Source organism: Apteryx mantelli, chromosome 4 (assembly GCF_036417845.1).
Source record: "Apteryx mantelli isolate bAptMan1 chromosome 4, bAptMan1.hap1, whole genome shotgun sequence".
NCBI lineage: Eukaryota > Metazoa > Chordata > Aves > Apterygiformes > Apterygidae > Apteryx > Apteryx mantelli.
Window position 1 is genome coordinate 78,886,392 of NC_089981.1, and position 24,853 is coordinate 78,911,244.

The 24,853-nt window shown below is 38.6% G+C and overlaps 2 protein-coding genes across 4 annotated transcripts; one reads left to right on the plus strand and one right to left on the minus strand.

Moving 5' to 3' along the window:
• Nucleotides 1–550: 550 nt before the first annotated feature.
• Nucleotides 551–5,793, minus strand: BAG5 (BAG cochaperone 5). Of its 3 annotated transcripts, none has more exons than XM_067295035.1 (2): nucleotides 5,715–5,793; nucleotides 551–5,022 (listed from the first exon to the last, which is right to left on the minus strand). In XM_067295035.1, exon 2 carries the CDS (start codon nucleotides 4,992–4,994, stop codon nucleotides 3,642–3,644), a length of 1,353 nt encoding a protein of 450 aa, XP_067151136.1. In that variant the 5' UTR covers nucleotides 4,995–5,022; nucleotides 5,715–5,793; the 3' UTR covers nucleotides 551–3,641. The 3 variants fall into 3 exon arrangements, with proteins under 3 accessions (XP_067151136.1, XP_067151134.1, XP_013796255.2); XM_067295033.1 differs by having other exon boundaries at nucleotides 5,711–5,782; XM_013940801.2 differs by lacking the exon at nucleotides 5,715–5,793 and adding an exon at nucleotides 5,147–5,302.
• Nucleotides 5,794–5,915: 122 nt separating this feature from the next.
• Nucleotides 5,916–14,429, plus strand: COA8 (cytochrome c oxidase assembly factor 8). The gene is made up of 5 exons (XM_067295687.1): nucleotides 5,916–6,044; nucleotides 6,484–6,681; nucleotides 7,961–8,024; nucleotides 10,181–10,271; nucleotides 12,965–14,429. The coding sequence occupies exons 1-5, from the start codon at nucleotides 5,916–5,918 to the stop codon at nucleotides 13,068–13,070; spliced, it is 588 nt and encodes a 195-aa protein (XP_067151788.1). The 3' UTR covers nucleotides 13,071–14,429.
• Nucleotides 14,430–24,853: the final 10,424 nt, after the last annotated feature.

Genomic DNA, 24,853 nt, shown 5'->3' on the forward strand with positions numbered 1-24,853 from the left:
GCCATATCATGTGAACATGCCTCATCTACAGTGTAAAACCACACAAGCTCAACTCCTACTGAAAGTTCTTTAAACTAACCCAAGCTGACTTTGCACTAAAGCAAACGAAGAGACTTCTTACCATCACTTTTGCCAGCCCACCTGTTGAGAAAGCATCCTGAAACAGAACTGGCAAAATATTAAACAGCCACAAGCCTTTTTGCAGTGATCATTTGACTGAAGCCCAGGAGTACGCAAAGCTGTCCTTGAAGGATGAAAGAATGCAAACAACGATTGATGTGATTATTGTAACGCAAGGCTGAATGCAGAGAAAACGAAAAGACACCAGGTTTAGCAAGTAGAGGTAGGAGTGGTTTCCACAAAGAACTTTATTTTCCTGAATACAGAAGTGAAAAAGCAAAGTTTTAGGGAAGAAGAGAAAAAAAAGTTTTATGTCTATTTTTTAGTAAAAACAATTTTACTACAAGGAAAGTGATTTACATTCTGATAACACACATTCAAAAATAAGCAGAGAAAGGCAGCAGGGCATAACATTCAAATGAATACCTAGTACAAGGTAAGAAGATTTTTTATTAATAATCAGGAGTATAACACTGCAATATTTAATCTTGAATTTGTATATACAAATGCGTATCATACACAGCAATAAATCAAGACATACACACCATAAAGAGCACATACAATAATTTCCATTAAATTGAAAAAGTAGGAACCATACTTAACAAAAGTTTTCACCAAACAGTAACAGAAAGAACATTTTGAGCAGTAAACAATAACAATTTATAATAAGTAAACTACTTCAAAAAGCAATACAATTAACAAAAAAACATGATGTACAATTACCTCTCTCAAAAATATCCACTCATTTCTTTTGTTTCAAGGTAGATTACACAGCCCAAAGTTAGTATGTCTTTCATTCTAGTACTAAAATGCAGGCTTTTGTAATTTGGTCCATTTACATTTTGCTGACTATTTTAGCCTACCATATCAGAAAGAAAAGAGTTGTGTGTCCCTCAGTCTTTGGCTACAAAACAGAGAAATTACATTCAGCACGAAAGCAAGATTTCTCAAAATATCTGCATTTTTTTGGTTTAGCATATTTAGTTTACTATTTTCATTCATGCAAAAACTGCAAATTAATCCCATTCCAGATGAGGATTTTACCATAAATTTTAAATACTCAATTGATTAGACTGCAGAAAAATGGAAAAAAGCTTAATCCACACAATATACTGCTACTGAACTCTATTAAGTTAATCAAAATTACACTAATCTTACACATCTGCCTCTTTAGAAATGCAGGCTTAACTATTGGTTCAGAAAAAGCTAAAAGATAAACAATTTTAAAACAGAACAGATCTTAAAACTATGCTTACTCATCTTCACATAAGAGTTTCAAACATTTCTAAAGTTTCACATAACCTCCAAAGAACACGGACACTAAAATAATTGTTAAACAATCTACCACTTTAAACCACTGCAGACCTGACAGTAATATTAAAGAAAAGGGGATAATATTATCACATTATTAAATTCTTAAATTTCCTAAAAATTTAGGTATAAATTAGAAGTTGCAGTTCAAACATGTAGGAAAGCTTGAAATGAGTAAAATATTTTAGGTGTGTAACATCATTAATAATCTGTGTTAGCCACATAATATGTAAATATAGAGAGGAATTTTACCTAGAAGAAATGGTTTTTTGAAGGGAGGACAAAAAAATTCAACGGGGTCATGTCTCTAAAGAAGCAGGAAGAATCCTCCAACAAATTTGATGGCATTGCCAAATTGTGCCTTAGGTACTGTACTTAATTGAAAAAATAGATTGTTTTTGTCAAGTAAATTGCCAAGAAACCCCCTGTACCATCACAAACAAAATGTTTTCATACTCTGAAGTTACACAGCCTTGCATCAACATCTGAAAGCATGCTACAGAGTAAATATCATTCTCCCTTTCTTGTAGCAATAGGCACAGAAAGACCTGCCCAAAGTCCCCAATCTCTATATCAACATATCCATTTTTAAACAGAATCTGTATTTCCCAAATTGGTGACTCACTGTCGAGTCTCCAGAGAACAACTGTCACTTACTGTATTATGTTAACTTGACATATATTACAGTAGAATGAAATATAGGATAAATCTAGGGGGTAAAGATTACAGCTCCATCAAGCTGCCAGTCAACAGTTCCTATGTCTACATAGGATGGTGCAAGTCAATGGTGTCATAAAGGCACTTGTCTCTCACAGGAAGTATTGTCTTCTCTAAGCAGTTAAAAATATATCTAAAAATAGGTTTAATTTAACATCCAAAATTGTTTATACTCCTTACAGTGGTGCAAATCATCATCTACAGAACAATAATTTATAAATTCAACAGCAAAGAGCTAAGTGCAAAATATCCATAATTAAATATATATTGATCCATTATTTCATTTTAATGCCATACTCTCAAAAATGCCAGAAAACATGCTATTGTAGAAATGTTATTCATACTAGCAGCCACAAATAAAACAGAAGGCTCATACAGCGGTATAAGCAAGCTTATTTACTAAGTTACTAAAACAATTAAGTGATGAGTTACAAAGAGAGACATATGCCACAGGTCTTTTCCAAGTCATGCTTGAAGCCACACCTGACCAGTATGAAATACATAACACACATTTAAGTCATTAGGAACATTTTTATAGCTACCTAATTTTACAAAAATAATTCTGAAATGCTCATTCATATCAGAGTGACTTCTATTTTCACCAAATGTGAAAAGACTAGTCAAAAGCAGATCTAACAGCAGAGTTTAAAAAGACGCCTAAGTAGCCACTAAAGAAAGTTCAGTACAGTTTTCAGAGGGTTAAGGAGGGCAGTATGAAACCCTAAAAAACCCATTTATCTAATCAGTATACCTGTACAGATTTTCCTCTCCAAGTCTCATTTACCTCGAAGCAAGAATTTGAGGGACTTTCCATTGACAGAAGGAAAAAAACATGTATTTGCAAACAGAAGGGGTCAGATATTACAAAACATAATTGGCTCTGCCTACGTAAATGCTAATTTGCAGTTGGCATTATAGCTCTGCTAAGTAAGAAATCTAAACATCCATAAAGGTATACTGAATGGAATAAATCAAGTACAATTCAAAAGTCAGCAGTTTTTTTGCATTTAATACTTTCCATCGTAACAGCACATTAAGAGTATATCAAGACTGCTCTGAACTTGCTGGATGGAGCCTCATGCTTAAGCACTAATTTTTATGTCCAGTCTTCTTTAAGTAGTTTTGCCAGTCTTATACCATAAGAAGTTTCTGCATCTTTGAAAAAGCTGCGTTCTCCAAACATTGCACAAGATTATTACAACAAAAACAGAAAGAAGCCATTTGATCAAGTATTAAGCTATTCCTTCAGAGAATCACGTTTCTTTGCTTGATAGCAATGACCAGAATTGCTGATGGCATACTGACAGTTGCCATGGCAAGTGGGTGACTGCGTGGGATAGCAGACATACAGCCAAGTCAACTTCTTATGCAATCACCATGATTTAAGCAAACGTACAACACACCACCTTCAATCATGTGCTGCCAATGGAGCTATCAGTCTGCAGAAAGTGCCGAAGAAGTAAAAAGGTATCTACTGTTAGACTATGGCTGTCTCAGTACTCCCATTCATCTGTTTTCATGTCCAGATAGTAAAGAATATTCTGTGCAAGCTTTACTGCTTGCTTTCTGGCAGCCTTAACCCGCTCATCACCTTGTGGATCAACAGCATCAAGTGCTAGAAGTTGCTTTGTAAGAAGCTCTTCCAGTCTCATGTAATTTTTATCTGTTCTGTTTCCATCAAATGAAATCACCTCCTGCTGAATTTGAGACAAGTTTCCAAGAACTCTCCAAACCGCTTTATGAGACTGATGTTCAGCAGCGGTTTGCTCAGGATACATTTGCCTTTTTTCAAGCGCTTCCTTTAAATCAATATACGTTATGAGAGTTTGCACTTCTATTACTGCTCTTCTCCTGGCTTCTCTAATACAGGGGTTTTTCCCTGGACTGACTTCATCTAACTGGGCAATTAATCCTTGCAGTTCTGCCTTGGATCCCAAATACAAGTCGGAAGCATTCTCTGTTTTTAAAAGTAAAGAATTAACTTCCTTCATTTTCTTGCGAATTTCTTCTATTTTTAGAATGGACTGATTTTGTGCCAAATCATAAGCATGAGTAGAATCTGCTTCCTCTTCCAAGTCCAGATATTTTTGCAGTTTATTGATCTCTTCGACTACTTCCTTTCTGTAATTTCGTATTTCTGTGCGACCACAGACATCTAAGGCATCCAAATCAGCAATCAAGCCTGTAAGCACACAGGATAAATGCCTGCAGGTATCATTACTATTCACTCCCATTAGAAGCGCAATAAGAGTTCCTCTAGCTTTGTTCACATCACACATTACAGAATTAATTTTGGAGACAGAAGGATGTGCATCATTAGAGAGTGGCAGGGACAGTTGTTGCTTTATACAGCTTTCTATAATCTCCTGAACAGCACATACTTTCGTCAGAGTGCGATATCTTGCTTTGCGTAAAGAAATTTTCCCTCCAGTTTTCACCTGAGTAAGCCTCAGTACAATGTCCTGAATACCTTCTTCAAATTCATCACTTATACAGTTGCCCCCTTTGTAAAAAGGTGTAATCTCACGTTCCACAAGCAACTGTGCTTCCTTGAATATAGCCTCTATTTCCAGTCTGCGTGGATGGTTGGCATTTTGTTCCAGTTCCTTGAGTAGCCTCTCTGTTTCCTGAGCCGCACGCTTTCTGGCTTGCTGAATATCCCCTTTCCCTTCAGTGTCTACAGAATCTATTTCAAAAAGCTGTTTAGTAAGAGTCCTTTCTAATTTCTTATAATCTTTGTCAGTAGACAAACCACTGAAGATGATGACTTGCTGTTCAATCTCCTTGACTTCCTTCTGTATTTCATGCAACCGTTTTACGGATGGATGTTGGTTACCCATATCCATTCTCTTCTTTCATCCAGTTTCAAATGAACTAAAAAGAAAGTGAGGATAAGACGTATGGTTAACAAAACACTAAACGCGGGCATTTCATAACGCCACATTTCACAGCTTTCACAGCGGCCTGAGACACTTCAGCACGGCAGCTGCTTGCCTACCTCTGCCGAGAAGGGCAAAACACCGGGCTGGTGCTTTATAGCCGTTCCTCCGTCGTTCCTCGCCTCTCTCACCCGCTCGGGCTGCAGGGGGGATGACGCCGAGCTGGGGGTATTTACTCCCAAACTTCAGCCTTCCCCTGCGCAGCCGCTGGGAGAGCCCGGCGAGGCAGGAGCGCACCGGTGTCAGCGCCGCTGCCACCGCCCCGCGGGGCCGCCCCGGCCCGGCCCGGCCCCGGCACAGGCCCCGCAGGCGACGGCGGGCCTTCCCCCAGCCCGGCCCCGCGACCTCTCCGGCCCCGCCGCCCCGAGCCGGGGCGGAGAGCGGCCAGGCGGCGCCCGCAGATCACAATGGGCCGCGGCCGCCGCACCGGCCCCAGCCCCGGCCCCGAGGGGCGGCGAGGGCACCGAAGGGAGCCTCCCCCCACCTCTCCCCCTCCCCGCCGCCGCGCCGCCGCCGCGCCCGCGCCGCCCAGTGCAGCAGGCCCCGCTCGCGCCGCGCCGCGCCGCGCCGCCGCCTCCCTGCCCGCGGGCCCGGCCCGGCCCGGCGCTCCGCGGCCGCCTCACCTGCCTCGCCCGCCGGCAGATCGGCCCGCTGCCCCGGCCTCGGCGCTGCGCCACGGGCCGAGCGGCGGCCGAGCGCCGCAGGCCCCGCCCCGCCCCGCCCCGCCGGCCGCGGGGCAGGGGCGGCCCCGGGTCCCCAGGCAGCGCCGGCCGCGCCGCGCCCCGCCGCCCCTGCCTTTGCGACGCTGCCGTAAAGCGGCGGGCGGCGATGGCCGCGGCCGTTAGGGCGGCGGCGGCGGCGGCGGGCGCGCGGCGCCTGGCGGGGGGTGGCGGGCGCCGCTGCCGCTCCTCGGCCGGCGGCGGCTGCGGGCCGGCGGCCGAGCGGCCGGAGAGCGGGGTAAATCCGCGCGGGGGCAGCTCCCGGCCTCGAGGCGCGGCGCGGTGCCCCGGGGCAGCGGGCGGGGCGGGGCGGGGCGGGGCGCGGGCGGCGGCGCCCGGGGCCGCGCTGGGGCCGCGGGGCGGAGCCCCCTGACGCTGGAACATCAGTAATGTAAACAAGGCACAAAAGCGATTCGTTTTGTTATTATTTACCATGATTCACGTCTGTCGGGGGGCTTAAGGCTGTCTGAATTAAGGGTATTTCGTCTCTAAACGTAAGTGAATCGCGAACGCGTGACAGTTTTCAGTCAACGGAAATGAATCTGCGTGACTTGTGACCTTGCTGTGTGTTTTAAGGTTATACCCAGTTGTCCGGAGTCGTAGAATTGGTTTCACATCGGACTGTTCCGCAGGCAGCGTGTTAAGGTGGTAACAGCCATTCTCTGTGTATTTTGAAGGGCTCAGGCTTCTGCCCTCCCGCGCACTCTCGTAACGACTGGATTGGCCCACCCGACAAATCCTCGAATCTCCGGCCCGTGGTCTTCTACGTTCCCCCAAATGAGTCGCTGCTGGAGCGGCGCCTTAGGGAGCTCAGGCAGGAGACCCAGGCGTGGAACCAGCAGTTCTGGGCCCGTCAGAACGCCTCGTTCCAGCAGGTGAGCGGGCAGGGGAAGCGCCGAGCCGCCTGGCGGTGCTGAGTCTCTCCGGGAGTTTGCAGTGCTGGCTGTTGCAACCAAAGGTGTTCGCACTCTCCGTTAAAAGGATTTGGTGACTGCGCAGTAGGATGACCTTGAGCTATGCTTCCCGCTTTATGTGGCTATCCCAAATAGCCAAGTTCACAAAATTATGATTTTTGTCTTCATAAACTGGCATTAAATTCTGCTTGCAGTTACTTATTTCTTGCTTTTAATTGACACTATAGCTTATTTTAACAGGCTCAGTATCTTTGGGGAAGTTCCTTTTTGTCATTAACTTTAGTCTCAATGTTAATTTGTTTAGAATGACCTACAAAACTAAAGAGCTTGTGTATTTTACTGCTGCTAAGTGTATAAAAGGATATTTGCTTTTTGTTTTTCTATCTCGCACTGGAAATATAAAGTTGTAACCACCTGTACATGCAAGACTATAATATGTGACTAGAGCTGCTCTTGAAAATGATTCTGCAGCTTTTTTTGTTTGTCATAAGTGAGAGAAGTATAGGCAAGATCACCAAGGGTAAATGAGGGATGTGTCCTGTTGCACTGGCGGTGTACCCCTACCAAGGCTAAAAGTGGGGACACTTTCAGTCTTGGTCTTTCTTTTAAATAGATTGTACCATTGGTAAGGAGACACTGAATTCTGTTGGAAGACTAATAACAATTCAGTAATACACCATCACTTGTGATGGTCTTCGATCATCATAGCCTCCCAAAACTTACAGAGGTCTCAGAGTAAATGAAGTTTGTTTGTTTGTTTGTTTTTTAATTGCATAGAACTGCTTTTTGAATTTGAAAAATCAAAATATAAATAATTATTCTTTTTCCATCTAAGTAACTTCAGTTTTTAAAGATTGCATATTTTTCTGTATACTCAAATTCTAAGATACATAACACAGCAAGTCTTCATAACTTGTCTTTTGTAAAACTTTGCAGGATTTGGATCCTGCAAAACAATACTGAAGCTTGGCTGTAACTTTACTTTTACAGATAAGTTGCATATGTTTCAGTAGAACACTTGTATGAATTAACTGATGCACAGTTAACATCTAAGCAACAAAATTATCAGTGTAATTAAGTCACTGGTTTCAGGAAAATGTTTTATTAACATCTCCGAGAATAATGAGTACTGTGTGTATTTTGAAGAGTATTAAGCACTAAGCTGGCGTATGATTAAAAACAATGGTTAACTTCAAGGACTGAGTACATTGAGTTCTAATGTGGAAAAAATATATTTTAGGAAAAAGAAGAATTTATTTATTCAAGACTGAAAGCCAAGGGTCTGAAAATGAGAGATGAAACAGGTCAGTGATGTCTTTTTTATAGTTTAGGATGCATTCTGAATTCTGTTTAACTTTGATTTTTGCTAGTTTATGCTGCTTGTGTTCTGTCACAAGTAGTTCTTCAGAGCAGGATTTGGAAGTGTTTTCAAGAGCCTAACAGAGAAGAAGGGGAGCTCTTCAAAGCTGTGCAGGTCAGATCTTCTGCATGGTTCCCCCCACGCCCTCTACTGGAGGGAATGTGCTGAAATCCTAGCGATACTTTCAGCATCCTGTAGTCTAAGGGGGAAGGTCTTTGTTTGTTTTTTACTTTCACACCTCATCACCCCAGTGAGCTAGCTGAGCTAAACATGCACTGTTTGGCCCAAGTAGGTATTATGGTTGGGTGGGTAGATTCACACTCTTCAGCCTCAGGTCCATAATATGTACAACAAACACAGTATTTCTCCTTGAAGCAGAATGAGACAGCTTCGGAGGAGACAGCAGCTGCTGCTCTCTGACCTTCTTTGCCTGAGGATAGTTGCTGTAAAATGGTTGCCTCTCGAATTCATTATGTGAAACTGAAAACAAGATGCCTTCATAATACAGTGAGTTGGCCATTGTAGTATGAGCTTGAACATTTTGTTCGTAGAATAAAGATCTGTTTAACAGAACACCTGCTCTGATGTTCAGTATATCACAGACCATTATGTTTCACTTTTATTTGTATCCCAGTGATCAGTTTGTAGTTGAGAAAGCATTTTAATTATGTGTTAAGAAAAAGGTTATTTTATATTGGTGTTTTGTTTTTTTAAGTTTTTATATCCTAGAAGCAAAAGAAAAAATAGTAAATTTGTACTTTCCTTAAAAATAAAATCACATTCAGTGCACATGTTGGAGTAATTGGTTTTGTTCTACCAAATGGCCCTAATGATGGGTGACGCTGGAGCAAAATTAATGCTATCCACAGTCTACTGGTTTGGAAATTTTCACTGAAGTCACAAGACACGTGTGTGTGTGTATCTCTCTCAGTAATAACCTATATGTATGTACAGTTGGAACAATGGTTATTTCTTGTATATACATGAAGACTCGGTTGGTTTTGCTGATACCAGAATAAAGAAGCAAATTAACTATAGCTGTTAAGCAGGCAGCCTTCAAATAGTCTTATGATAAGTTTACCTCATGGAAAGTTAATCCATTGTAATATTTCAGATTTGTAAATATTGACAGATAGTCGTGATCAATAATTTACATTCTGATGATAAATCTCAGGAGCTTTAAAATGCATTTTGGAACACTAACAAGTTGAATCTCTCAATTCTGTCTCCCTTATCATATCCCTGTCCCTTGGGACATTCAGATTTGATTCTCATTTTGGAAATATCAAAAGAGCCAGAAAGTTGGTATAGGAATTATCTGACAGAGGTCAGAATATCATCTGGTTCTCTGGCTGCTTCTTCTATGCTGTCGCCACAGTTCTTCCTTCATGATCTGTGGAGAGAATCCATCTTCTCTTATGTTCTGCTTTATATATGGGTGGCATGTTTGTGTTTTTTTTTTTTCTTTTTAATTCACGCATATGTTTTCAGGTCCTCTCTTGAACTTGCTTTTCCACAAGAGAATTGTCTACGCTGTTGTTAATAAATTAGACAACTTGAAGCATATACCCTCTGATATGAGTTACTTGAAATCTACCAAAAGCAACAGAAAGAATTGTACTGTCCAGTCTCAGACTTTGAAATGTCTTGTCGGTCATGGATGGTATTCTTTCTACATTTATTGACTTCCTTGGGAGGGAATTCACGTTACTCTGAGTGCTCTCATGATGCTATTTAGACTTCATCCCTATGAGAGATGAATTTTATTCAAAGTGTAGATACTCCTAGATCACTTCACTTTTCTTTCATAGGGGGCCACTAGCTCCCGAAATAATCAAAGATCTGATAAACATTGCCACCTTCAGAAGCAAAAACTGGCTTAAGGGTTGTCATGCAAGTTTCAAGATGATCAGTGTTTTTAATCTGCTGTGCTCCTTAGATAGATTAAAAAAAATTGGGAGATGGAACGATATTAACTTCTTCAAGGTTACACAGGAAGTCTGTAGGAACAAGGAACCAGACCTAGCTCTTGCTATTAAAACACTGGGTTCAGACTCAAGAAAGCTATCTTGACAATGTTATGCTAAAACTTATTTTCAGGTCAAAAGGCAACACTGAATGCAGAAGAAATGGCTGACTTCTACAAGGATTTCTTAAGTAAAAATTTTAGAAAGCATATGCATTATAACAGGTATGTAGATGGTTTTCTTGTTGAATATTATATTATTGCCTAAGTGAAGGGTATAAGATCAAATAGAAAAATTGAATGTTTTTTGCCATAATTGTTAAAATAGCATCTAAAGCTATCATTTTAGAATTTGCAGAAAGATTTGAAAAAATGCTATTAGCATTTGACAGAAACTTATGCATTATGATCTGAGTTCTTCTGTGTACATTTGATTTTGTGGAAAGGTAAAGCTGACATCATTCTTTCCAGAGACTTCAGTGAGACAAAATCAGGCACAGTTTTTTCTTTTATGGTACAAGTTTTTTCATGCTGCTAATTGAAACTGATGAATATGTGAGTAAAACAATTGAGATTTCAAAATGACCAGATTCTAGTTGACTGTTTTTAAATGCATCAGATGAGGACTAGTAGTAAATGTGGTTCTTCTCAATATAAAATTGTTTCATGAGAGTAATATTTAGTATTTCTGCTTATTTTTGTTTTTATTATTTTGCAAGCTCATAGCAAAAATGAAACTGATTAGCTTTGAGGTTGCAGGTGGTTTGTGTGTGGTGAAGCCTGAGTCAAATGAGCCTCTGACCACTTCGGCTTCAGTGGGGTAATCTCACACCCACCCTCCCTCTTCACAGTGTTTGCTACATTATTTCAGTGTAGCTGTTTGTACAACAACTTGAAAAACTGCATTGGGGATCTGAAAAAGCTGAAAAAAAGCTTGCAAACACATTGCCCAGCAAACAGCTGTGCACAGTTGTTGGAGGGCTAGAAATGAGGAAAGAATGGGAAGCTGGGGAAGGATAATACTTCATCCAGTTTAAGCAACGCTGCCCACTGAACGTGAAACCACAACCTCAGTGTCTTCTCTGTGTTGGATTGAAAGAGTATTGGGCTCAAAGGTATTAAGTGTTCTTGGGTTCTGATGTTGTAACATTAGCAGTAATTCTACTACCATTCTAATTTATGTACAACAAATTGTGGTTTAGAGTTATTTGTGCGTATTCTACATTTACTGTAACAATATTTACTATTAAAAAAAATTACTGTAATGGAAATATTTAAAACAAAAATGCACACAATTTTTCTTGCTCATAGCAAACCCCAAAACCTAAGCAACAGCATGAAAACACTGAAAATAAAAAGTTGTTTTTAATAAGAATATGCTTGTTCAAATTGGCTACATTACATGAACTGATGACTGAGAAAGCAAACAGTTCTATCTCAGAACTGGCCATCAGAGGCCATTGCTGTGGTGAACTCTGGCTAATGTCCCATCTTCTTGGTAAGAGTTCAGGCTCTATTTCTAAACATGCCCCCCACCCCCTTGTTGCTGCCTTGTTATAAAATCAGGCAGTGCCAGTTGCATCATTGTAGTTATAAAGTGTAATGACACAGCCTTGAAAACAGTGGAGCTTATTGTAGGCATTCTGACTTTTGAGGAGTCATATTTAAAAAAAAATTTTTTTGTTTATGTATTTATCTATATGCTCTTCCCCAGTGTTGCCGGCTGGCCTGAAAACTGTGGCTGTGGAAGTGTTGAAATTTCTAAAGTTTAGTTAAATTGAGACAATGACTCTGCACAGACTCCCTGAATATATGTTTCAGAGTACTTAGACTGGAAACACTGGTTAGAAAACCAGAATAAAAGTTCAAGAAGAAAATAAGAAATGAGACAAGAAATGGGAAAGGAACCGTTGCAATGTTAGCATGATATTTTGATTTAACATGACTTTTTGGTGGGTAGCTCAGTGCTGCTTGTCAACATGGTTCTGGGTCCTGTCCTTATGAGAGGCTTATATCTTGGGTTTGTATTAGATCTATACATGAAAGGTTTCCCATTGAGATTGGCTAGCAGACCTAACACTCCCTGCTAGCTCTACAATAAGCATATTCTATTGCTTCTTGTGCAACACTTTACAAAATGGAGGAGAGGTGCTTATTGGAAACCAGAAGGACATGATTGAAATAGGCCCTCCAGAGGTGAAAGACTGATACAGATTATCTTATCTGTATCTTGATTTGATTCCAAAAGTCACGTATGCTTCATTAAAACTATTTAAAGATATGAAGACTCTAACTTTGGAAATATTAAGGGCATCATCTTTAAAACATACTGAATTAGGAACCTAATGTTTGCCATAGCTGGTTATATAAGTTAGTCTTTGAAGTGTGATTTTATTTTATTTTCTCCACTTTATGGGTAGCCAGCCATGTCCTTTCCAACACATGCATCTTCATACACGCACAAGCAAATCTAACCCATAGCACAGCACTGTACACCAGACAGTTTTGTAACCACCTTTACTTCTGAAACATGTGATTTGGGTATGGTTATTTTAGCTTACCTAAATTCAAATATAATTGATCATAATATTACTTATTCTTTTTTTAATTTTTACAGTTAAGCTCTGAATGGTTGTAGCCATATATTCTGCATGTAATTTGTTTGTGGATGTGGATATTTCACATTACATGACTAATCCACAGATTCTGTCTAGCCAGCTACATAATAGCAAAAATAGACATTTTCATGGGTTATTTAGTTCTAATTAGGCAGAAAAAGTGTTGCTACAGAGAATGGAAAATTCATGTCATCATTGAATTGTCATTTGTCAATGCCAAAGGATATTTTAATATAATCATGTGCCTTTCTCCTGTTCTTGTTTTGTGCATTTGTTATTCTCCTGTCTTTGGAATCCTAGAGATTGGTATAAACGTAATTTTACTATCACGTTCCTCATGGGACAAGTAGCACTGGAGAGAGCTCTGAGGTGGCTTCGCTGGAAAAAGAAAAATATTGGAAATTAGTGATCACAGCTCCATGAAGATTATAGTACTGTATCTAGGCCTGTTCACTTGTTATCTATAGTGATGTTCAGAATCTGAATGTCTAATGCAATAATTACTTTGATCTGTTAGACTATGTAAATGAAAATTGCCATTGTTCTTAATTTATAACCACTATTTACGTTACCTTTTATTCCAAGAATATCTCAATTTTTTCCAACCCAAAACACAACTGAGAAAACTATCAAAAGCTATCCTTTATTTACATTAAATTGAATGAATCTCAACCGTCACATTTTACCACAAAGTCAAAGCTCATAAAAAACATGATCCAATATGTTGTGCCTGAAGTTTGGTCAGAGAATGTAATTTTCACCAACCATACAACTATATAAAAGACAAAAATGCCTCATTTTGCAGCATAGATGCTCTGCAACAGTACTTATCCTCACTAATATAACATGATCGTGTAACTACGTTACTGCTGAAGGAATAAGTATGATTTGTGACTGTGCGTAGATTCAGTCTGATTTAGTATTGTCTTTCTTTCAATGTGATTAAATCCCATTATTAAGATTTAAGATATGATTTCATATAAATGACTAAGGCAATAGAATCTTCTTAAATAATTTTGTTTCCTTTGGAAGAAACGTGTCCCCCTTGGACAAGAGTTCCTCTAACCTCTGGTAAAGATTTTTAGTTGTAGAGCAATAAAGTAGATGCATTGCCAGTCATTTAAAATCTTGATGAAGAAGGAAACTAATGCTTGGCTGTGTAAAGGAGAAGAATATTAGTAGTAATAAGCAGTGATTTCTACTGTTTATTTACTTTGAACAGATTTGGTGTTCTCACCAGATTCGTTAAGGTACTCAAAGCAAGTTGATGGAGGGGGATTTTCTAGCCTCAAGGGATGCAACATCAACCGCATAAAGGTTGATTTAAAACAATCTTAAAATTATATGCCCTATATCTGTCCTTTAAAAGTTCCATTTTATACAGTTAAATGGATTGGTCTTTTGATACAGTGCCTACTAAGAAGATTCTGTTAAAAAGAATGTTGTATGTTGTCAAACAAAGCATCTTTCCCCAAAGCCATGTTGTAGGGAAGGTTCTGGTTTTGGAAATGTCAGCTCAGTAGCCATTGGCCTGTTTTTCATATCTAAACATTGACATGATTTATTTATAGGCTTTTTCAGCTGGGAAAAAAAAGAGGTTTGTCTGTATTAATAAATTGTAATAATTCCTTTGCAAAATGAAATAAATTTTAATTATATAGTAATGGATTACATTGTTTCATACAATGATGATTTTGTCAATCACTGAATTGTATTATTAAAGACTTAGTAAATAAAACCATTAATTAATAATGTTTTCTGAGGTAATAACCAGTATTTCTAAGAGAATACTATTTGTGAATGTTATTTACTGTATCAATACTGTAAAAATAAGTGTATATATTTTTTAAAGTTTTCAAATGCCATATTTATTTAGGAAAAGTAAATTATTGAAATAAACCATTGTGGGTATGTGTTGTAATTCTCCAGGACTTTACTTTAAATCATCTCTTATAGCACATAAGCTTTGACCACAATGTGGGTGCATGCTTTATTAAATAGTTTCAGTGTAAAACTTAAAAGAATGATTGGATAAAATACAAAAATAGTTTTAACGGCGGAGATCAGAACCCCAGTGAACTGATTGATAGTCATACCTTTTGACAACCTATGCATAAGGTCCCTAAGGTGCAGTTTCACATATGCTTTAAGTGGATAGAGGTCAATCAAAAGAAGCAGTTTCATCTTTTCTGAGCTCTTCACTTGTATTAACACAGACATTTCTGTGTTTGCCGGCTGAAACAGATCAAGAAATTTAACCACTACTAGAACTAATCCAAGGAAAAGAATGGTAGCTTGCAGTTGAGTTCATGTGCTTCATCGTGCAGGTATCTGAATGCTACTGTTGGTGTAAGGGAAGATATGGGCATCTGAATTGGAAGTTAGGATTGCACTTCAGTCAACTCACAGTGGTTGTGAAATTACTTCAGATCTCTATTCAAGTCTTCCATTGGATCCAGTCCTTGTGCTGACTGTGGAGATGCAAACAGGAACATTTTAGTAACAAAATGACAGCTGTAAAACCCTCTTGACAGTTGGAAAGAATCCAGCTTTTCTGAACCTGTATTCTTTGTGTTGGTCACCCAAAAACAATATAATCAGCCTAAGATGGATCATATTAGGACTCTACTCTGAGCTGTTTGTAGGTAAAATTTGTTGCCTTTATGGAGTCCCATTGTCTTCATTAAGATCCTACATGGACTGTTGCGCCCCTTCATTTAAAGCCTATTGAAGGAGGCTTTTATCTATTAGGTAAGTATGGAGCTCTGATTTAAAATATCTAATAGAGCCGTTATGAAATGACATTAAAAATAATCCATCTGAAATTTTGAGTCTCATTACCAAAACTACATACACTTACTAAGATAATTATATTTTCCGAACAGTCAACGGCCATATCATTTTTGCTAGTGTTGCATTAATTTTGATATTTTTTTCTTGACTCAGAGCAGCTGTAATAATGCCAGCTGCTTTTAGATATTATTGATCACAAATCCTTTATGCATCAAAGCAAGAATTAGGAGCTCCCACAGACTACTGAAAATAAATTTTTTATGTATACAAAGGTCTGCTACAGTGGCTGAAGCTACTGAAATAGATCAAAGAGTGACTTCTCTGTGCATGTTTTCTGAGTATAGGAGAAATGCAGAAGAGCATGCTTATCATTTAGATATTTAGCTAATCCTGTCAGAAGGAACAAGCATTATTTCGTATTTAGTAATGTCAGCACATGCCTTTTTAATCCACCTCCTCTGTAAAAGCATAATAAAGCAACAGTATCTTGGTATTATTCAATAATTTTAGATGGTTTGCATTGACATGAGGAATGGTTATGTGCTGAGAATATTTTGGGTTTTTTGCTATTCATTGAACTTCTGCACTGAAGCATTAATTTTAACAGAATTGGGAGAAGGAGGAAGTGTCAAATGGGAATTGAAAGGCAGACTAACTAAAGGTTAGTTTGAAGTCATTGTAGCACCTGTATGTGTGATTAATAGGGATCTGTACATCTCAAAATAATTTGAAATAAAATACAATTCTCAATTTTATTAGGAGTTTTAAAAGTGGCGGTAGTAACTACTGAGAAGGATACCTTCTATGTTTAACTGAAAATTCCAGGTGATAAAATAAGAATTCAGTTCCAAAGTTAGATTTGTCATTTAGAAACTAATGCTTTTTGGCCCCATTTTAAGGGGACTGTGTTGTGTTTGCCATTTTCAGCTTCCACTCTCACTGAACAATGATGGTGTCCAATCAGGTATAACCATACAGGGCAATCAGATTTAGTCTAAACAAGAACTTAATTTACATCCTGAACAGAGCCCAAGGGCCACTCTTTTGCATAAAGACTGGGAGATTGAAATGCTTGCAGGAAGGAATAATATGTCTGGAACTGTAATATGCATGAATAACATTTTCATACTAAAAGCGATATCCACTGATTGCTGTAATCTGAACAGTAACCCCTTAAATGAATATTCAGCTTCATTCCTCAGAAAAATTTAATACTAGAAATACAAGTTATTTCCTTCATTAGTTCATTTCTTAAACAGAGTTTTAAGTACATGGAATGTGATGATATTGAAATGCATAGTCATTAATATTCATTATTGTATAAATCACTTTTGTGCCTTAACTTTGCATTCATTAATGGATTGTAACATTCACCCATGTACTGTGAGACTTAGCTGATGGATATTCTCAAATAGCAGATGCTATGGAAGTGCAAAAGCAGTACTTTTGGCTAGAAATAGTAAAGGTTTAAATTTACATGATTCCTTTCTAATTGTTATTCTATTCAAGAGAAATATTATTTTATACTATTACCCAGAGTCAAAAGCAGATGAAGAGTTGTAGAAGCCATGTAAATGCTCTGTAAGATGTGGTCCCTGTTCCAGACAGCTTGTTATTTTGTATCACTGGTTCAAACCAGATACCCATTTAATCTAGTTGCTTACTTTTTTTTTGAAGTGAAAGACACAATATCTTGCTTTCTGGTGTACGCAGGTTCTCATCATTAGGGCTGGCCTGGGTGTGTTCAGAACAGGGCCTGAGATGGGCAATGGTTGCAAGAAGACTGTATGCGTTGTTTGGCTGCTGAGGCTGCCAGGAGGCAATTAGTGCTCAGCATAAAGTGGAGTAGCCCTGGAGCTACTTAGATCGACCGTGACTGGCAAGATTTTCAGACAGCCCCCATGCCAGTCAAGAACTGCTGGCATTCAGTAGTGCTCTGTTCACACCACTGCCTCCAAAGAATCCACTCAGACAGTTCAGCTACAGAATTGGCTATGGTAACTTTCATTAACTGAGCCAATGCACATTAACTGGCAAAATGCAAGTTTCAGAACCATGAGAAATTCAGATCACTGTTCATACCTCATTGTTAAAGAACTTCCTGTTGACAGATTCTAGCTTTGTCTTTGTAATAAATCCCTGCCCTGGAAAATTTTTCACATGAAGATCAATGTGTAGCATACATTGGCTGTTTTTAAAGGGTTTCCTAAAAGTTACAGATTTTCATTCTGGAATGATTTGAATAATTAGAAGTCTAGATTCTTCCTTTTGTTCATTATGTTTTGCCAAGGAGATTTTGTAGTCAAGTCTATATTAGAAGGGAAAATCCATGAAGTGAATCGCAGGTTTCAAAAGAGATTAATCTACTGCCTTGATTGCTTTCCAACTGATTTATCATTATTCTGAAGTGTTACATAGAAAATAGATGGTATGACACTGCAAAAATACTCTGTAACAAACCAAGTCAACACCATTCTGACTTCAGTAGCTGTAGATACTATAAATAAGTACAAAAAAAAAACTCCAAAATGGGTGGGACTGAAAGACAAAATGGAAACTAAGTTCCAATGAATATGTAAGAAAAATATTGTTTGTATGTCTCTTACATTTAGCAAAATAATATTTCATTCTTAATATCATCACTGGAACACCTCCATTTTCTTCAGGCCTTATAAAAATTTTCACCAGAAAAAAACCAGAACAAAATACTAAGCTGACCATGATATGAGTAAAAAGCCACAGGTGCCAATTTGTGTCAAATGAGACATCAGCTCACTTCAAAGAAAACACAGCTCTGCCAGAGGGCATTTTAGAGCAGTTTTAACTGACAGGAGATATCTCAAAATTAATTTATTTGCTATGCTCCTCTCTGCTGCTGCTTCTTCCCTGTTCTTTTTTCTATATTGGGAAAAGAGGGGTATATTCAGCATGGCACCTGAAGACTTGCTGAGTATGCCGAACAGTTACCATAATACCGCAGCCATAAATCTAATTGAACTATTCTATGGTCATAGGACTGGGTAAAACACAGGCTGATGCTGAGAGAATTTGGCTGTAGAGTAGCCACTGAACAAAGCATATTTCTATCCTAGGAGGATTTTTCTAAGGTTTTTGAAGCACAGAAGGTTCACATTGTTTCTCTAAAAGCAGCAAAGCAGCTTATTATTTACTGTCTTCAGTCTATAATGTTATAGGTATTATCTAATGGCCACTTACAACCCAATGCTCAATTTGTAATGTAATTAATATGTAATTAATAATGTCATTTCAACTTTTAGTTCTATTAGACATTTATATGGAAATTAGAAAAGCAATCTCACTTATTTACAGTATGAACTTTGTTATTACTAACAACTACTACCCAATACAATTCACAATCAAAAAGGTAAGTCAAATTAATGGGGATGCCTGTAACACAGCATTCCAGTTTTCTTTGGTTGCAAAACAAGTGGGATGGGAAATGACAAATGTGCGAACTTTCCTTTAAAGAAATATAGAGTGCCTCCTGCACCAATGTATTATAAACATAGCAGTCACATTCTTATAGTTAGGTAGTTAATTAAAAGAATATAGGGGATGTTAAATTGCTCCCCACAATGGAATCCCTTACTGGGTAGATTTCTGGTCAGCACTGTGTGTTGATGAACGAGGGTACTGTTGTTCATCAGCCTGTTCTGTGAGTCATGAGAGTTTTCAAATATATGGTCATGGTGTACTTCGTGGCCCTTCAGCACGTAATAAGAGGTGTAACGCTGTGTAGGCAGTCCACTTCACTTTCACAGCTAATTTATATACCTCATTTGTTCCCAGCTTTCTCCTAGGGTTTATTGAGGCATGTTTCAGTTCCTGTTTACAGTTACATTAGTTTCAATACCTAGGTCTTGATATTTCAGCTTTCATTAAAACATAATTATTATTTTAAATATTAAGGCATTGTTTTATGCTAGAATATACATAAAATTCAAAATCTAAAATACCGCTTATGGCATGTTCCAACAATTTCCCAGAACTTAACCAGGGCACTCTTTTTAACTGATATGACTGAGTGAAATGATGTATGTAACCAAAATACCTCTAACAGTCCAGGTGTTTTAGGTGATGCTGGTGTTTTAGGGGATCCTGGTGGTACAGACCTCTTCCTAGAAAGAAATTATTAAAGCTGTACTTTCTGTGGACTGTTCCAATGCCCAGTTGACCATCAAAGTCAAAGGTCAATTTTGCTATCAAAGGTCAGAATTGCTATCTTTAATTATTTTATTATCCTCTGAAGCAAAATTATAGCCTCAGAATACCTGTGATGACCTACATGCTGATGAGGTAACTGCCTTTTCTTTAGCCAGTTTCTGCATAAATTACAACTTATCTAAATTGGGTCTAGCCTTTTTGGCCCAAGGAAAACTTTCAGAACAGGATCTGATGCAGCATCTGTCAGACTTGACAAATGAGTATCATCCTCTCACTGGCTCTTTTATACTGGTCTCTTAAATGCCTATACACAGATGTATGAGGAGTTCCTCTCTTCAGAAATAGAAATAAACAGCTACAAGGCTGATTTCTAAGGCCTCCTTTCACATCTTCTAATGTAAGGGGTATACTAAGCATGGATGAGATAAGTTACACATGGACCCTGTGGAGGTACTGGGCAGAGTTACAGCACGTGAAAGTCAGTTTCCTGTGGTTGTCTAAATCATGCAGGGAGCATGGAATAGTGTACGACTGGGAAGGCACAGATTTAAAACCATTCTCTCTGTCCCTTCTCCTCTGGGACTCTGTGCTAGACCTTTTAGAAATTGCCCACATTTTGAGTTATTCAAGAATATTTGTTCTCAGGTAACTGCAATAGGCAACCCCTTCGAAACAAAACACACAATCTATCCGGTTGGAGCCATGAATTATGCAATCATCTCACCAGTGTTTTAAGTCTAATATTTGATGGCAGTGATGCACATATCCTGGTTTCTTCTGTATCATTGTGAAGATACAGAAGAAGTGAAGAATGTCCACAAAACTTGTCTAGATAGGGTAGCAAATCAAGGCGAGAGCTTCCTCTTCCCAGAAACTTGACCATCTTTTCTTTCTCTATGGGTGTTCTCTATTCCATCTAGGAAGAGGCTAAGAGAGAGAAATGTGTTATGATGCGGTTTGGATGATCTTTTATGGAGCATTCTGAGGGCATACTGCACACTACAAAGTGTGAATCTTGTGTTCCAAAGCATCATAGTTTTGTATGACATTAAACAACTCAAAGTGTCACCAGCTGTACCTGACAAGTTGTCCAAAAGCTGTCTACAGACATTGATTTCAGACATCTGTAGGTTCCCAAGGCCTAGCTACTCCCAGGTAGATGTACTCTATGAAGCCAACATGCCTCTAATTCTTTTTAGTTTCTGTATCTCAGACCTGTCATACCTTCTGTTGAGGCTGTTCTGCAGCCTGTATATGCACCTTTTCATTTCAATTTTCACTGAACTCTGATGACTGTTTCACTGTGTGCCCGAGATTATAACATGAACACTCTACATACTTGCTGTGGGAAGAGGGAGACACTAAGGAGGGAGAATTCATACCCAAGCCCCTGGGAATAAGGTCATTTCTCCTTATCCTGCACCTGCTCTATTTCCCAGGAGACAGGATGAGGAACAAAACACCCAGCACATGCAGTACTGTTTCCTATTGATTCTTAGAGACTCTGCCCTTCTCAGCCCCATGTAATGTGTACCATCCATTTAGCCACAGGCATATACACAGAACACATTTTCTGTAGAGATATAATGGGCCATTGGCACAGAAGCTACAGAAACAGTTGTCACTCAGCAGAAACATTTCCTTTTCCAAAGGGACAAACTGTATTACCACAAATTCCCCAATTCAGTGCAACTCAGTACTTATTTGGCTTGAATACCCTCTGAACCAAGGCAAACTCCAATGATGGAAAGTGGATGTAAAATGAGCCTCCATAAGAACTGAGAAATTCTGTCTTCTCACTCTGGAAGAGTGAGACTTCTGAGCAGAAAGGGCAAGAAACCTGATTATTTTTCAATAGAGTTTGATGATTTAATAAAAAAAGACCAACTGAGGTGGTTATCTGCAGTGCCGTTTATACTTAGTTCCGTCTTGTCAGTACATGCAAATTTCTACTTGGACAAGGTCTCATACAGGCATCCTCTGGGGTTAGCATTGTTTGTGATTAGCATATGCATGAGCTTTAATAAAAAGCAGCATCTGAAAAGTCACATCTTCTTTCTTTTATAAAGGTACTAAGGCATCTTAGTGAGAATCAAGTGAATAAATCTTCTGTATCTCTGTGAGGAAGCACCTGTTACCTTCATGCTGAGACAAGATTATGTCTCAGTCTGCACCTCTGTCTAGTGTCAGTAGGAAAGAAGAATACTCTTACACTTTCAAAAATTTTCTTCTCAAAAAAAGAAAAATCTTATACCAGTCAATGAAATTATCCAAGTTTTACACTGATGTGGAAATTAAAATCCAGCATGGCATTTTTGAAAGACTAGGGGAAAAAGCAATTTTTGTAATGAAACTCTGGAGAATTTCATGAGAAAAGGCACCTAATGTAAAGCTTCCTTCCTCACACAGGAATCCCTACAATCACTACCAGTATTATCAAAGTAAGAGCCTCACCTGATTTTATTGCAAGTAATCTGGCAGCAAAGCCTGATGAGTTAGCAAACCTCCACAGAAGAATGCTGACAAGCCATATAGGTAACAAACACCCGGTGTTCAAAGAAGAGGAAGGGAAGGGGAGAATATAAGTAGTAATAATGCAGACACTTTGAAGTACTGTATCATACAGTGAATGTTCTTACTCTAGTAGTAGCTAAGATTAACATGATAAGCCACCAATAGGGTGTTAATGTTGATTTCATCTAAAGGCTTTAAGACAATGTCTGCAATGGTTCAGTGACTGAAGTAAGTGGATATAAAAGTAAATGTAATCTCCTGTGACTCATATGCAATGATTCCTACTTGTCATAACCTTGAATGAGCAACTGAAACCCCAAGAGAGAATAAGCTCACTGAAAAGGGAGAGTATAGAGGAGGAAAGGAGGGGAGTACACAATAATACGTTTCCTGATGTATAAGCACTAAAAGTCATGCAGAATGAATGCAGAGAAGAGATCCTCTCCAAGATAGGAAGGCGTTGGTAGGTAATTTAGTAAAAGTGGTATTGACTACAGAACATGGAAGCAGACAAGGAAGAAAACTTCTTCACCTTTGAATTAAATGAAAGGTATGGCAGAAGCAAAAAAAAAAGAACAGAAATTGCTGGTGGGGTGATGTACATATGAACAGGCGTGAGCAGTCCCTCAGAGGTGGGAACCTCTTCCTTGGATGCAAGGAGCAGAGATACAAGTCTAAGGGTTTGTAGTGGAGAGCTTCTGATGATAACTAAACTGCTGGAAATTCTGATGTTTAAAGTATCTTGGGAAATACTGGCAATGTCTGTAAATTCATATGACATAGAATATTATGGTTTGTCCAAGGGCACAATTCTCAAGAAATCTGTGATCATTTAATATTTTGAACATCATAGTGGAAATTGGGACATAGAAATGTAGCTGTGTTGCTGAAATTGTCTAATATTTTTCTTTATGTTCACATAGTAATATTGACATGCAAATTGTCTAAAAGTTTCTAGCATTCATCTGGTTACTTTAACTGAATTAGCTGAGGATTTTTCATCTGTTCTTATGATAGAAATGTTTTAAAGCTAATTGAAAGTGTTTCCTAAGCCTTTCAGTGTCCTTTGGACTCTAATAATAGCACTGCAATGTAATAGCTATGAAATGAGGGGAATTTGGGGTAGCAAAATGTTAATGTCTACAGCAAGCATCCTACTCTGCTTAAAAAAGTAACAGAAATTAGCTAATGAAATGACCTGTTAGAATTTAATTACACTGCATGCTTTATTTGCTTGTTATTTAACTGTGGATAGAAAAGGGCAGGGAAAAGCACACTGGCTTTCATTTGTTACAGCTTTTTAGACATCCTTGTGGCTCTGAAAAAGGAGAATTCACTTGCATGCAAATGAAGCTTACTGACTTGGGGAGTAGGATCATGGGCAGTGTTTATTTTACTGAGTACTTTATGCTATGCCCAACAGTAGGTTCCCTACAGTAAGTTCAGGCATCTGGAGTATAATAATGAATCATGTCAAAATACAGTCCTTTTACTCCAACGTGTCTGAACTCCATGATAACAAGGTAGTTCTGTGCGCATTAGTTGTACATATGCAGAAAGGAGTTAGACGAAAACTGTCTGGAACTCTGTACTTGACACTTTTGACTCTTAAACACTGATTTTTTGTTTGCTGTTTTCCATATGGGAAATTCTTTTATGAAATATAAACTAAAAGCTTATGCAACTGTCAAGTGATCATGATGAAAAAATAGACAGGTTGCTGAATCTGGCCTTTCAGTATTTATTATTGCCAGGATGCTTTCACATACCATTTTAGCAGTGGTTGAATTTATTCCAATTTAGTGCTTTATGATAGCCCATATTTATAAAATGAAATCATGGATTTTATAGATTTAGGATTAGACTATAGGATTAGATTTAAAACACTTTTGTCCCTCCCTTTTAGGAGGGAAGATGCTCTAAATCTAAAATTAGTTTTTGGAATGACAATGGTAAAATAAAACACCCCATGCTTCTTAATTTAGGTGAACATCTATTTCTCTATAGAGGCTTCCTCTGACTGTGGATGTCAGTCGAACAGAACTTGGAGTTTGCTGTGTGTATTTCTTACACTGTTGCACCTCAAAACGTAAGAGTTTTGTGCTGCATTAGCTTAACTGCTTGTTTTTTTCCTCCCACTGGGAATTACAAATCTTCTTTGGGGAGAGGAGGGAGATGGGTATATTGAGGAGAAAAAAGAATCTGGCAGTGTAAATAACATGTTTTGAGGTTTTAATATCCACTGAGATGTCTGCAGAAAACCACAGTAACTTTGTTTGTGGCAGATAAAGACTATTCTAGAGACAGCATGTCTGGATCACTTCATCCTAAAAGCAGGGCACACAACGTAACTAGTTCCCTAAGAGAAGATGGAAATGTGGGCAATAATACAGTTTTACTGCTGGAGGAACTTGGATAATTCTTATGTAGATGGGACAGGAAAAACAAGATCCAGTTGAAGAGAAACTCCTATGATAGCTGCAGTCAGGCAGAAGCTTGAGGAAGAAGCACGTTCACCGGGTATCTTTTGCCTCTGCTCTTCTACTACATGCCATAAACAGAAGGGAGTAATACCACACTTTAGTTCATTGAACTAATCAACCTTTCTGCACCAGGGAGCTTATAGTGTATGCTACTTATGCAAGAAATCACAAGCATACTTCATTAGCCAGCATATTATGAATCAGGGTCATAACT